Source organism: Terrapene carolina, unplaced genomic scaffold (assembly GCF_002925995.2).
Source record: "Terrapene carolina triunguis isolate 2854851 unplaced genomic scaffold, T_m_triunguis-2.0 Scaffold95, whole genome shotgun sequence".
Taxonomy (NCBI): domain Eukaryota; kingdom Metazoa; phylum Chordata; order Testudines; family Emydidae; genus Terrapene; species Terrapene triunguis.
Genome location: NW_020664446.1, coordinates 33,997,699 through 34,010,739, shown reverse-complemented (window position 1 = coordinate 34,010,739; position 13,041 = coordinate 33,997,699). Strand labels below are relative to the sequence as shown.

At 38.7% G+C, this 13,041-nt stretch overlaps 1 protein-coding gene across 1 annotated transcript; it reads right to left on the bottom strand.

The window, feature by feature from the left end:
- LOC112120500 (putative lysosomal acid lipase/cholesteryl ester hydrolase) lies at positions 1-12,333 on the bottom strand. Its single transcript, XM_024219605.2, has 7 exons — positions 12,128-12,333; positions 10,270-10,379; positions 9,606-9,742; positions 7,461-7,607; positions 4,983-5,054; positions 2,109-2,180; positions 1-760 (listed from the first exon to the last, which is right to left on the bottom strand). Exons 1-7 carry the CDS (start codon positions 12,235-12,237, stop codon positions 527-529), a joined length of 882 nt encoding a protein of 293 aa, XP_024075373.1. The 5' UTR covers positions 12,238-12,333; the 3' UTR covers positions 1-526.
- Positions 12,334-13,041: the final 708 nt, after the last annotated feature.

The following is a 13,041-nucleotide window of genomic DNA, read 5'->3' as shown; positions in this document are numbered from 1 at the left end:
CTTCAAAGCTGTATTAAGTCAATGTTCAGTTATAAACTTTTGAAAGAACCATAATGTTTTGTTCAGAGTTATAAACATTTCAAAGTTACGAACAACCTTCAGTCCCAAGTGTTTGTAACTCAGGTTCAACTGTATTTGATTTTCAAATTGATTTTAATATTTTATTCAGGGGCAGGTGCTTATCTTTTGAACTTTCAGGCTGCTGACATGCAAAGTGGGTTAATTTGTCTTTTAAACATATCAATAAATCTACATGGATTTAAAATATTTCCTCGAGGCAAAGGCACATTACTGTTTTCTGACAGTATTACCACATTGCATGAAGCCAGCAGGATAGCAAAGGGAATGTAAGCGTGAAAGAAATAACACTGTTTACATCAAAAATAGATATTAATCCAAACCAGTAGTCATTATTGGCATTTTTAAAGGCATTATAAATAAAGATGTGGTGCTATTTCCAAGACAACACCACACATTCCAAGAGAGGCATTTAGCAAGATTTTAACCCCACACACCCCAGGCAGCTTTACAGATATGTGCTCATCTCGTTAATGATTTCTTTATACATGCGATGGGGTGCGTCGAGACCCCAGATGAAATCCAGATGTTCCCATTCAGGAATGTGTTTGTGGTAAACCAGATTAGTGACTTGAGTGAGCAATATGCCAATATCCTTCGAGTCTGCAAGCCAGTCATGTCCACCAGTCCACAGTGCAGTTGGCACGGTCATATCTTTTACTTTGTAGAATGGAGGGGTAGACTATGGGTGGAGGGGGGAGAAAGATTACAATCTTTTAAAAATGAAAGCATACACACACACACACACACACATATTATATATATATAAATTAAATAAATAAATAAAAAGACAACTCTGGCTTAGGAAGAGCCAATCTGCTAAGGGGTTTGTCTAGCAGTACTGCAATGTACTAGCAAATGCAAGAGGATAGAAGTCAGAATCCTAGCCCTTCCCTTTCTTTGCTCTGGAGCGGCAGTCGCTGGGGAGCAGCAATCAATTCAAGAGAAGCCCTGACTAACTCCATGTTAAAGCCTGCTCGGTAGGAAGAATGAGGTTTTTGGACATTGCAAGGTAATGTTGGATGAGTTGTGTGTGCAAAGAGTCTACCATGTAAAATTTAAATCCCAAAACTGCTTTTACAGGTCACTATTACACTGAAAGTAAAATTACACCTACCAATGAGCATGCATGTTTCTAGCCTGTATTACACTGCTTAAACAAGGATTACTGCAAGAGATTACAGCCACAGTAAAGCAAAAGAAGGGTAAACTGTTAACATTATGCACAGAGATCTAGAGAAGAATTTGGTATCCAAATGAAGCTGCAGGGGGGCTTTAAGTAGGCTGAAGTTTGGCCAGGGCAGCATAATTAACCCTATACAATTCTAATGATCTCACAGCACTTCTCACTAATGATTTGCTCAGCTTTAGATAAGTGATTTTTCAACTGAAGGGCCATACCAAAAAATCTGGGGGGGGGGAATTGGTTTATTTCTAACTAAAGATTTTGTTTTACGTTTTTGCTAAAGTGAAAGACATTTAAAAACAAAATTGTTTCAGACTAAAACACACCCTAAAACACTAAAATTAAATTTTTGTATTTTTTTGTTTCGTCCTATTTTTTTAAATATGTAGATATATTTCAAAACCAAAAGTCAAAACTTTTCAGAATGGTTAAAATGAACAGCTTTGACATTTTCCAAATATATTCTCTCCTTTTGACTGAAAATATTTCCAAATTTGTGAATACTTTCAGTGCCCCTTACATGCATTTTTTTTTTTTTTTGGTTAATTCACTATTCACTGAAAAACCTGCACCCAACTCAGGTCTTAACTGATTTACTGCACCTCTTGCAACAAAGTATCACTCCATGTCATATTGGAAACACTGACTCTGTCCTGTCTCGGAGACAACAGTGCCACCTTATGTCTAATCATTTCTGAGCGCCTATATGTTTGCATCCCAGCTGCAGGTCCCTGCTTAATTTGCAAGGCCTGACTAGATCAGTCCGACATGGTCTCCTGGCAGTTTTTGAAGTTTTCTGTTTTGTTTCTCAAGGATTGTAAGACTTCCATTAAAAGTTCTTTACCTGGTTATAGTGAACCAAATTTTCAGCCTTGCTTCCCCAGTCATAAGCTTTGAGTTCCCCAGATTTAACGGCCTAAAACATAAATATTCACACATAAAAACATGAAGGTCAGTGTCTGCACTCAGGAATTGTATAGAAAGAACATGAAGGTTATCTGGAGAAGTGCCTTAATCCTATGTGATTAAATTAAAAACAAAGAACACACCCCAGGGAGAGGAGGTAATGTTTTACCTAGGCAATGAGACAAAGATAATTGGAGCAAAGGAAAGCCGAACTGATTATAGCCTTTGTTCTTCTAAAATATTCATGCTACCATTCCCACACCTCCTTCTCTCTACCATTCCCACGCCCACTTCTTCTCCACAAGGTTTCTTAGATCTTACATTTTCACCTACAGATTATGGCCAGAAGCAGGAGCAGACGCCATGTACTAAAATGGAATAATACACAGGTGGCCAGATTTTTAAAAGGTAAACATCCAAGTGTGCTGGATTTAATCCAAATTGGGAGTTGCACATGCACATTGGACTGTATATTTCTGAAAATCTGGCTCAGTGCTGCAGGTCACTATTTAAACAGTAAAGATTTTTTTCCTCCAAAGCTGCTGTTTTGGTGTATTTGCATTGCAGCAAAGCAACTATGAATTCATGTCTCACAAAGCCATCTTAGCCATTTTGGTAACAAGAAAACTTAGCCAGTTCTGGGAACAAGCATGGATCATAGCAAAAAAATATATATATATATCCAGGCCAACCACTCAGGTGCACACACATTTTTTGCCTAATATTACACAAAAACACCTGTTAAGTCTGGCAAGGTAACCCCATGCAACTAGCCATGAGAGTTACAAACGCAATGCTGGTGATGCAAGACACCCTTAGATATTAATACATTCTGTTGCTTTGGCCTAAGGCTCCCAGCCCAATTTAATTCCCTTGAAATTATCTCAGTTGTATAAATTACCATTTTAAGAGCTCAATTCTGCCACACTTGCTCAGATTCAATAGTACCTTACTGCAACTCAATGGGAAGTACTACTCGGGGAGAAAACACTCTCTACATTAGACATCTCTCAACATTTCCCATTTACTAGTAGCAACAGTAAGAAAGGTTGAGAAAAAAAAAGTTGAGTGTAGACAAAGGAAGTGTGTGGGCCAGAGATTTATGTAATTTCATGGGCCAGGGTGATCACAGCCCTCCAGGAACTAATGGGGTGATTAGGCAAATTCACTCAGGTTATAACATCTCCAGTGAGGTACTACCACCTGGAAAGGCTAGCATATACAGGTTCAAACTGGATTCTCCAGAGACCAGCAGACAAAAAAAGGAATTTTGGAATAATAGCCTGACTTTAAGCTGACACAGGGTCTTCTTTCTGATCTAGCATATAAACAGAACCTCCAATCCAAAATGTTGGAAGGACTGACACCTGTCAGAGCCCTTGTTGGAGTTGTGGGGGGAGGGAGATCTCTTGTAAGCTTATTAGCATGCATGTAGGTTCTTTTAATTGTTTGAAGTCTGTTTTATCTGTAGTGCTTTCACCTTAAGAATAAATATGCTTGCTTACACAGGGCTGCATGGTAACTTATAACTGGGGCAATTAATCTGTTCAAAGCCTTCGGAGAGAAAGCAGCACACATGCAGGCCTGTTAAGGCAGTCCGGCTTGCTGGGGAATTCACAGTGCAGCAGGGAACTATGCAGTGCTGAAGTACCCCAGTCAGCAGTGAAAGAGATGTGGGTCTCTGCCAGAGATGGACAGCTGAGGGGCCAGGAGCCTAGAAGGGGTGCCCTTGCTGGACCACAGAGGACAAATATAGGTGCAGTTGCCCTGAACTCTGACAACCACATCAATGGAGTTTTCCTTTAAAAAAAAACTTACTTAGTACCATTTACAGTCCAAAAGTTTTCAGAAACAGCAGTCTAAGAAACATGAATTTTTAAAACCATTTTTCTTTATGAGCCTCTTCCCACTTCATTCCAGGCCTGATACCTAACCCATGGAAGCTCAAATTACACTTATCAGACCAACACACGCGTTGTTTAGAAAACCAGGTTGACTCTAAAGCTGGGAGGGGTGGGGGGGGAAAAGAGGGGGAAATCGATCTAAGTTACGCAACTTCAGCCACGTGAATAATGTAGCTGAAGTCGACATACTTAGACCTACTCACCATGGTGTCTTCACTGCAGTGAGTTGACTGCTGCCGCTCCCCCATTGACTCTGCCTGCACCTCTAGCGGCGGTGGAGTACAGGAGTCGATGGGAGAGCGCTCGGGGGGTTGATCGCTGCCCGCCGATCCGGCGGGTAGTGTAGACATACCCTAAGATTGTATCTCACTTTGAGGAACCTATGCAGGGACCAGCAGCTGCTGATTCCACAAGAAATTTCTTCCCGCAGCATAGGGGTACTGCACCTGCTTTATACCACCGAGATACAGCCACTTAAATTAATTGCAAGTATGTGGACTGCAAAGTGTAAAAAAACTAACTATCCACAATTTGTCCACTTGCCCTGCTACAGTATGTAGCTCATGGTCAGAAACCAAGGTTACTGAAGGAGAATCAAATGTTTGTTGTAGCAACATGATCTCTGATATGGTAGTTTAAAATGCAGGCAGAAATACTGTCTGCTGATCTGGAGCACCTATTATTTTGCACTCATGCAAAAATATATGCCGCATCAAAAGGGAAATTTTTTAAAATTAAAATTGCAGTGATTAACACCTGCTGTTCTGACTTTCTCCTTAGTAGTCCCAGAGTCTTATCAAAGTTGTGCTACCATAGGATCATTTTGACATTTTTACCCCTATTTCACTGACAGCGATATTTTATAAACAAGTTAGGTTAACAGGCACTTTAGATTTCAGAAGCTCTACCTGGCTCCAATGGATCATGTTTTGTACAGATGTCCCAGCAGGGCAATGTGTTGAATACACGTCGACTCGGCTCTGCAACAGCAACATAGTTAATCACAATTTTCATCTATTAATGTGCATCAGTTCCATCCTTTATTGCTTTTTGCACAACTGAATAGAGTAAGTTTAAAAGAAATAAGTTCTGATCAGAAAGTTAAGACTAGACTAGTATACACAAACTGGATAGGATGCTTAAGTCTTGCCATTAATTGAATAACACTGTCAACTTAGTTTAAACTAAATTTGATCTAAAGCTGATGTTTTATTTTACTGTAAAATTACACTTAAAAAAAAAACACCAAGAAACTGAATCTGACTAGGAATGTTTCAATGTTTTGTTTTGATCTTTTTTTAAAAAAAAAAAAAAAAGCAGCATGGTTGTGAAGGAAGAGATGTAAGCCTTCTCCTAACACATTGAGAAAAACAAAGAACGGTATTGCTCAAGTTAATAAAAGTTACTAGATGCAAAAGTGAAACTAACCAATCTAGCTTTGTTTCCCAGCTGAATGAAATGCAAACTAAATTTAGAAAAACCACTTCAGTTTCAATATTCTATGGTGTCCTTAATACAAGGATTTTGTCATAAATATTGACTTTAAACTTAACAGTAATATGCATGAATAATTTTACATCAATTTACAAGTTTAAAAATGTTAATGTTAGCAAAAGTGTTCCAAGTTCTTCTAAGTTTTAAATGCCTCCCTACACTATACTAGTTTTGACCAACTGTTTAGCCTACTTCTACTAACATAGGCTGTTGCTCCAAATAAGCTTCATTTATTTTCAGTTTAAAAATACTGTCTTCTGAAAGCTGAATCCTCAGGCAGAGTAAAGTCTAAATCCATATTTAGAACTATGCAAAATTGTGTGTGGGGAGTGGGAAATTCTGCACACAAAATTACCATTTTTCCCATTTCATATAAATTATGCCAAATTCAGATTTTCAATCAAAATTTTTTTAAATTGAGGGTGAAATCCTGGCCCTATTGAAGTTAATGACAAGACATCAATTGGGCCAAGTTTCAAGTTGTGACTTTGCCCAAATAGTGGTTTTTTTTTTTTTTTTTTTTTTTTGGACAGAAGAAATGATTTTGCAGATTTTCCCACAATATTTTAGCATAGTTGCGTGGAAAAGCAAAAACTTAACATTGAAATTAAAGTTGGGAATATTTTGCACAATCTTCCCCATATCAGACTGTCCTCATTTCATTGCTCCTTCAGGTGGCTTGATCCCACTGGAATAGCCAGTTGGATTCGCACTCACTCTCTCTCTCCATGTGCTCACCAAACCCAAAGCTCTTTATGTCTATTAGAACATAGAAGCAGCCATACCGGGTCGGCCTAAAGGTCCATCTAGCCCAGTATTCTGTCTTCCGACAGTGGCCAATGCCAGGTGCCCCTGAGGGAATGAACTGAACAGGTAATCATCAAGTGATCCAACCCCTGTTGCCCATTCCCAGCTTCTGGCAAATAGAGGCTAGGGACACCATCCCTGCCCATTGTATTCTTACTATTGTGTCCCGACCACCGTCCCCAGCTTACAGTACTACTCCACAAACTGATTCTAAAAAAGTGGCATTGTAGGATTCCATGTTTATTGTCTGTCACAGATGTCCAGAGCAATGTAGAGAGATGTTCTGCTATTTGGTGTTTGTTTGTTTAAACAAAAACCCAACTCTGGAAACTCAACCTTGAGACTGGAAATTTCAAGCTGGATTCTTTCCTTCTGAAGTTTTATCGCCAGCAACAAAAGGTTCCTCAGGCCAAATTATGCCCTCATCAAAACATTCGTCTCTTCAGTCTTTAAACTGCATCTTCAGCGACACCTCTGCAACAACATTTCCTCCAATGTATTTGCACAGGTGTAACCAATTAGGACTTGGTAGATGATTTTTTACATAAATCACTTTTCAGACTAAAAATACACTTAACCAATTTGTCCACAACACACCTGCACTGTGTCCTGTGCTTCAATCTTCATTTGGAACACAGAACAACTACAGACTTTTAAAATGTACAAATTGACTCCTAGAAAAGCATTTGCATATGTCCACTATGAGATCTGGAAATCTCAGCAGCTCTCACACATGGATGCATCCCAAGCTGTGAAGTCTAATCTTTACTTCTCCCTTCTTTCCATGTTCTATACCATTAATTCTCTTCGCCATCTATCCATCTTGCCCATGTTCTTCCCACAGAGTACAAAAAAATTGTTTCATCCTTTCAATCCATTTTTAAATTTAGTTCTATGTATTTTATCAACTAGACTGTGCAGCTGGACTCCTGTCTATAGCAAGAAAAGATACTCATTCAAACTCTCAAGAACTAGAAGGTATTAAACTTTTTTTAAGTTACATATGGAATATAAACACTCTTAGATCATAGTCTATACTCTTAAAAGTCACAAGGAGATAATTGCTAGGTGTATACAGAACATACCATGTTTAAGTTTTTCTCATCAAAGCCGCATATAAGAAAGAAGAAATTGCCACAAAGGTCATCAAGTAATCTGTGGGTACAAACATGAGTGGCAAGCCACTTCAGCAATGAATTCTGAGGAAGGAATTGCTTCTTTCCAAACATATCCTGCAAAATAATAAGCACATACACATAACAGAAGGCTATTTGCTTTTACTCATACTATAGGTTTCTTGGGATAACTACTTAAATTCATAAAAGAAAGATTGTTTTGTATTACACTTTCTCACCATGTGAGCCTAGATCATTAATTTGAAGTGAAATATATAATCAGTACCTTTGCTATCAAGTTAAAAACAGAAGAAATTATTCATGGTTAACCAAAGAAAATCCATGAAAATGCAAACTTTTTAAAAAGTTCTTATCAGTTTTGTATTCATTATGTCAGAGAGGGCATGTCAGATTTCTGCTAAAGGTTAAATATTTTAAGCTACATCTGCTTAAGTTGGTATGTTTGATATTTGAAGCTTCCTCAATTCAAACCATGTGAATAAAACCAAGCTTGCATTGTGGTGGCAGTTTCCTCTTGCAAGATATTATTTTTAAAAAGTCCAAGGGTTTGAACATGATCTACAGAGTGCTTTTTACTCACACTGACACAGCACAAAGACTATGACCCATCCACTGGTTTGTGGTTAACTGGGTGGTTCCACAATAGCTCACTGTGCAAGCCACCATGACTGGGTCAAGTTTCACAGGACCATGTGAACAGGTGCATTTTTTCTATAAAATAAAAGCCTCTTATCTGGGAACACTGATCAGCCTATTATTCTAACTAAGCAGCCATCTTCACTATGAGAAGAGGGACAGAGGGAGCTGGCAGGTGTTATTTGGCCTCATCTCTATCCGCCTGAGAGGAGAAGGGGAACCAGTGGCAGTTACAATACACAAAAATATCTATTCAAGATATGTCCTGTGGTTAGAAAAGGTACATTGTGCCTAACAGAGATAAAGTGACACTTCCAATATCTAAAACCTTGTCTGCCATAACTCACATGGCTCCCCCTCCTTCTCCCACCAAAGGATAGCTGGTGAATAGAGGTGGGCAGTCCAGCCCCTGTACACAGCACACAACAGCTAGTGAACAACTTCACTGTATCCTCCTCCTGTTTCCTCTCACTCTTTGTTTGACAACTTGTGTGAAAAATAAGAATTTCAAATTTCAAGTCTGAAAAAGCACCATAGTATTTTTCACCAGCCCAACTCTCCTTAATAGGAGCAGCATTTATGCTAATACTCTCCTGCCCAAGAAACAGGCATTAGATTAAACAGGGTCTCTAGGAGACATTCCAATTTAGTGGAGTAGAACATATGAGTTTATCAATGGAAAAAATCTATTTAAGGACTGAAGTACACAGAGGTGACTGCTAAATAAATCTGCAGAAACTGATGACAAATGAAAAATACTCCATATAAAGGAAGAAAAGGATATCACATTACTACTAAATGTGATATCTAAAATTGACCAGTGTATATATTAATCATGGCTTTTTGGCAAAACAAGTCCTAGACCCATGTGCAAATGAGTAAATATAATACTGATTCTTTCAGGTCAAGCCCTATTTATAAGATACATTTTAAGCTTTAACTTTCCCCTAGCTTCTCCTGTCATGTATTTAAATTTCTCAGCCTGATAGTTCAATTTTCCCATTTTGAAGGCTCTCAACATCCTTGTGTATGGGACATCAAAGATAAATATTAAGCATTTTCAGATAGTATGTGATCCACCAACATCAAAACAAATGTTTGCTTTTACATTATTATTCACCTTTTTTTTTTTAAATGCGGAGCATGGGGTGCAATGGGCAACATCAAATGCATTTTGTGGTCACTGGGCCAAATTCTACTCTCAATTATGCAGTTATCAATATGGAAAACCATCACAGAGCAACTCTGGACATATATTGATACAAGGTCAAAGTTTGGCTTAGAATTCATGTCATGCATGTTAATCTTCTGTACAAGTGTGTACATAGCAAGAGAGGCACATTCATATGCATTAAGTCTACACACAGTTTTATTTATAATCTCTACTAAAACCATTTTAAATGGAAAAGAAATATTTTCACTTAGGTTTAAAACAAATATCTTGACTGAAATACATACCTTGAGAAGCAGCTCTGGAAGCACTCCAAGTTTTGTCAGAGGGCTAGTGGAGAACTTGACTGTGGCTACAGGTGCCAATGCAAAAAACATTTTTATTTTCTTAGCCAGCTCTGGCATAGTTGAAAATGCGATGAAAGCTGTTAAAAATAAAAAAAAATAAGACTTCTTAATAAGACAATATTTGACAGAAATGAAATCAGAATTTTAGGTAGGCATGTTTTAATTATAGAGTGTAGTATGTTTTAAGTTCTGAATTTGGAAATTGTGTATGTGTTCAAAGAAGAATGTGAATTAGCATCAGTAAATACTGGTTTGGTTAAATACTGGTCTTTAAATACTGGTTTGGTTAATTAAAGGTTGACCTGAGCATCAATTTAAATTTTAGTTGGAGTGATGAATCTATGATTTTTCATGTACACTTTCACAACTCTTTAGAATATTTGTTTTTACAGAAATTGGATGAATAGCGTAGTCTATTAACTTAATTTACTGTTTTACAAGTTTTCACTTCAAATAAATAGGTGAAAGTTAATTCTCTAGCCTTTTAGTATTAATGAGGATACAAAACAAACTGTACTAGTAAATCTGTATTTTATCATTATTTAACCAAAAGTGCGCAAATCTCTCTTTTAAAACTGTATTTAAATTAAATCTCTTAACATACCTATAGTGGTACCCTGTGAATGGCCAATGTAATAGATTTTCTCCTGTCCAGTTTTATTCACAATAAAGTTTATAGTGGCAGGAAGGTCGTATTTAGCCATTTCATCAAAACTATAACAAAGACAAGAAGATGGCTATATAAATAAAGCTATAAAATTTCCATATCAACATATGCAGAGAAGAATTACTGAATGGAACTTTAGTACATTGAAAATTAGTCAGCTAAGAATGAATAAAAACTTCCAAAGGTTGATTCTGAACAGCCAAACTCTGACCAAGATTCACTTAGGGCTTGATCCTGAACCACTCAAGTCAATGGGAATTTTCTCATTGATTTCAATGAAGGCAGGATCAGGCCATTATAGCAAATGTATAGTTTCTCATACTGATAGCATATTAGCACATATATAACCAGGATAAAAAATTGCAGTGGCACAATCTTGTTTAATCTGTTACTGAAGTGGGGTAGTAGATAGAGCATAAGAACGCCCATACTGGGTTAGACCAAAGGTCCATCTAGCCCAGTATCCTGTCTTCCGACAATGGCCAATGCCAGGTGCCCCAGAGGGAATGAACAGAACAGGTAATCAGCAAGTGATCCATTCCCTCTCACCCATTCCCAGCTTCTGGCAAACAGAGGCTAGGGACACCATCCCTGCCCATCCTGACAAATAGCCATTGATGGACCTATCCTCCATGAACTTATCTAGTTCTTTTTTGAATCCTGTTATAATCTTGCCAGTGGATGTTGTGAAGGCCAAGGAGTTCCACAGGTTGGCTGCACTGGGTGAAGAAATACGTCCTTTTGTTTGTTTTAAATCTGCTGCCTATTAATTTCATTTGGTGACCCCTAGTTCTTGTGTTATGAGAAGGAATAAACAACACTTATTTACTTTCTCCACACCAGCCATGACTTTATAGACCTCTATCATATCCTCCCTTAGTCATCTCTTTTCTAAGCTGAAAAGTGCCAGTCTTATTAATCTCTCCGTTCCATACCCCTAATAATTTTTGTTGCCCTTTTCTGAAGCTTTTCCAATTCCAATATATCTTTTTTGAGATGAGGTGAGAGCAGGGTGAAATTTTTCAGATGAACAGTTTATTTGCCAAAAAAAAATGCAGATGTGGCCAAAGGAATTTCAGGGGGAGGGATGGGAGGGAGTCCTCCCTCACAGTCTTTATCCCAGTGCTTAGGGCACGGTCCTGATATGTGGGAGACTCAGCTTCAAACCTCTGCTCTGGAGCAGCAACTGGAACAATTAGCTTTCCCCGCATCCCAGGAGAGTGCCCTACCACCCGCTTATGGGCTATTCTGAGGTGGGTGTCTCAATCCCTCCTCTTGAAGGGGTTTCACTTTGTATAAAAGTACATGAATAGCCATTGGGCCAGACAGACAGCGGTAGAGAGAATGACTATATCCCAGTGGTTAGGGCACTCTCCTGGGAAGGAGGAGACCTGGGTTCCAGTCCCTGCTCCACAGCAGGAATTCAAACCTGAGTCTCCCACGTTCCAAGACAATGCCCTGACCACTGGGCTAAGGGGGAAACCCTACTGCCTCAGCTGTGAATTGAGACCTTTATTACCTTTTATTTTTTAAAAATGCCTGGGAACAAAACATTTCATTTGACCCAAAAGGAAATTTTTCCTACTTTTTCACTTCACCAAAAAATGTTTCAGTTTGACCCAAACCAACCCCTACCCTCTCGCCTCCAAGAACTGCCAGCAAACCAAAAATTCAGGGATCGGCACAGCGCTAATAGTGGGGGTATGGCATCATGGAGGAGGGAAAGGAGTGGTTCCTGTTGACAGCATGTATAACATGTAATAAACAGCACTCCTCAGAAATGAGCTCCAGCTACCTGAAACCCCAGAATTCTTCTTGCTTCACTGTATAGTGTTTATGCTTTCTGGACCAAGTGTTCCCCCTGCTGTTTCCCATCCAAACATCAAAGCCAGCATCTGCCAGCATAAAGCCCAGGCTGTTGTTGTCCAAATTTGTGATCCAGTTACTACCATCTGCAAGCAAACCATGCTGCAGAAAAACAGCAGGCTTGGGACCTGAAAGATAAAGCATTATACGTAGTTAAAAATCAAAGCTTCATGTTCTCCTCACACTGAAGTCCTGACAAACTAATGAGTATTCAATATTTGCTTCATCTCTATATTTGAGTGGTTAACCTATAGGACTGTAAGATTAGCAACCTTTATGTTACTCACAAGGTCTTAAATTCATGCATTGTAATCTTCCACAATAGCAGGGTTTTAAAGAGTTATTTTATTGTAGTTATGGGTTTAAAAACATTACATTAGGTTCTTAACTAGAGCAAAAGGGACCTAGTATTTCTCATACACAAAAAAGCAGGTTTGCAACAAGCAAACCCAAGAAAAGCAGGAACTACAGCAAGAACATAGAGAGCTATTTGTTCCCAGCGTTTATAATTCCTGGGGATAAGAGGCCTGATCCTGGAGGCATGCTAGCTTTTCTTCATTGTCCTTGCTCCCCTCCTCTTCCCACAAGGCCGTGGAAGGCCTTCCCATAGGTGACTTCCAGGGATCAGGCTTTTTAGGCTAAGACAATGACAAACTAAGATGGTGTACCACTGTCTTTAGCATCAGATCCCCTTCCACTATGTATCAACATTAACATGTGCTGCAGGTTCTCACAATGCGTAGGAGCACGGGAATGGAAACTGGGAATGGAAGGCGAACTTACTTTAATACCTTCCATTCAACTGTTCATGTTGATTTTTAGCACTCATTAACAAACTGAAAG

Bases quoted from the DNA above. Each gene is read 5' to 3' on its own strand.
- LOC112120500 (XM_024219605.2), bottom strand. From the start codon at position 12,237: ATGCTGGCAGATGCTGGCTTTGATGTTTGGATGGGAAACAGCAGGGGG. The intron at 10,380-12,127 runs GTAGCTGGAGCT...TCTTTGTTATAG, and splicing joins GAAGAATTCTGGGGTTTCAG to TTTTGATGAAATGGCTAAAT. The intron at 5,055-7,460 runs GTATGTTCTGTA...TTGCTGTTGCAG, and splicing joins ATGAGAAAAACTTAAACATG to AGCCGAGTCGACGTGTATTC.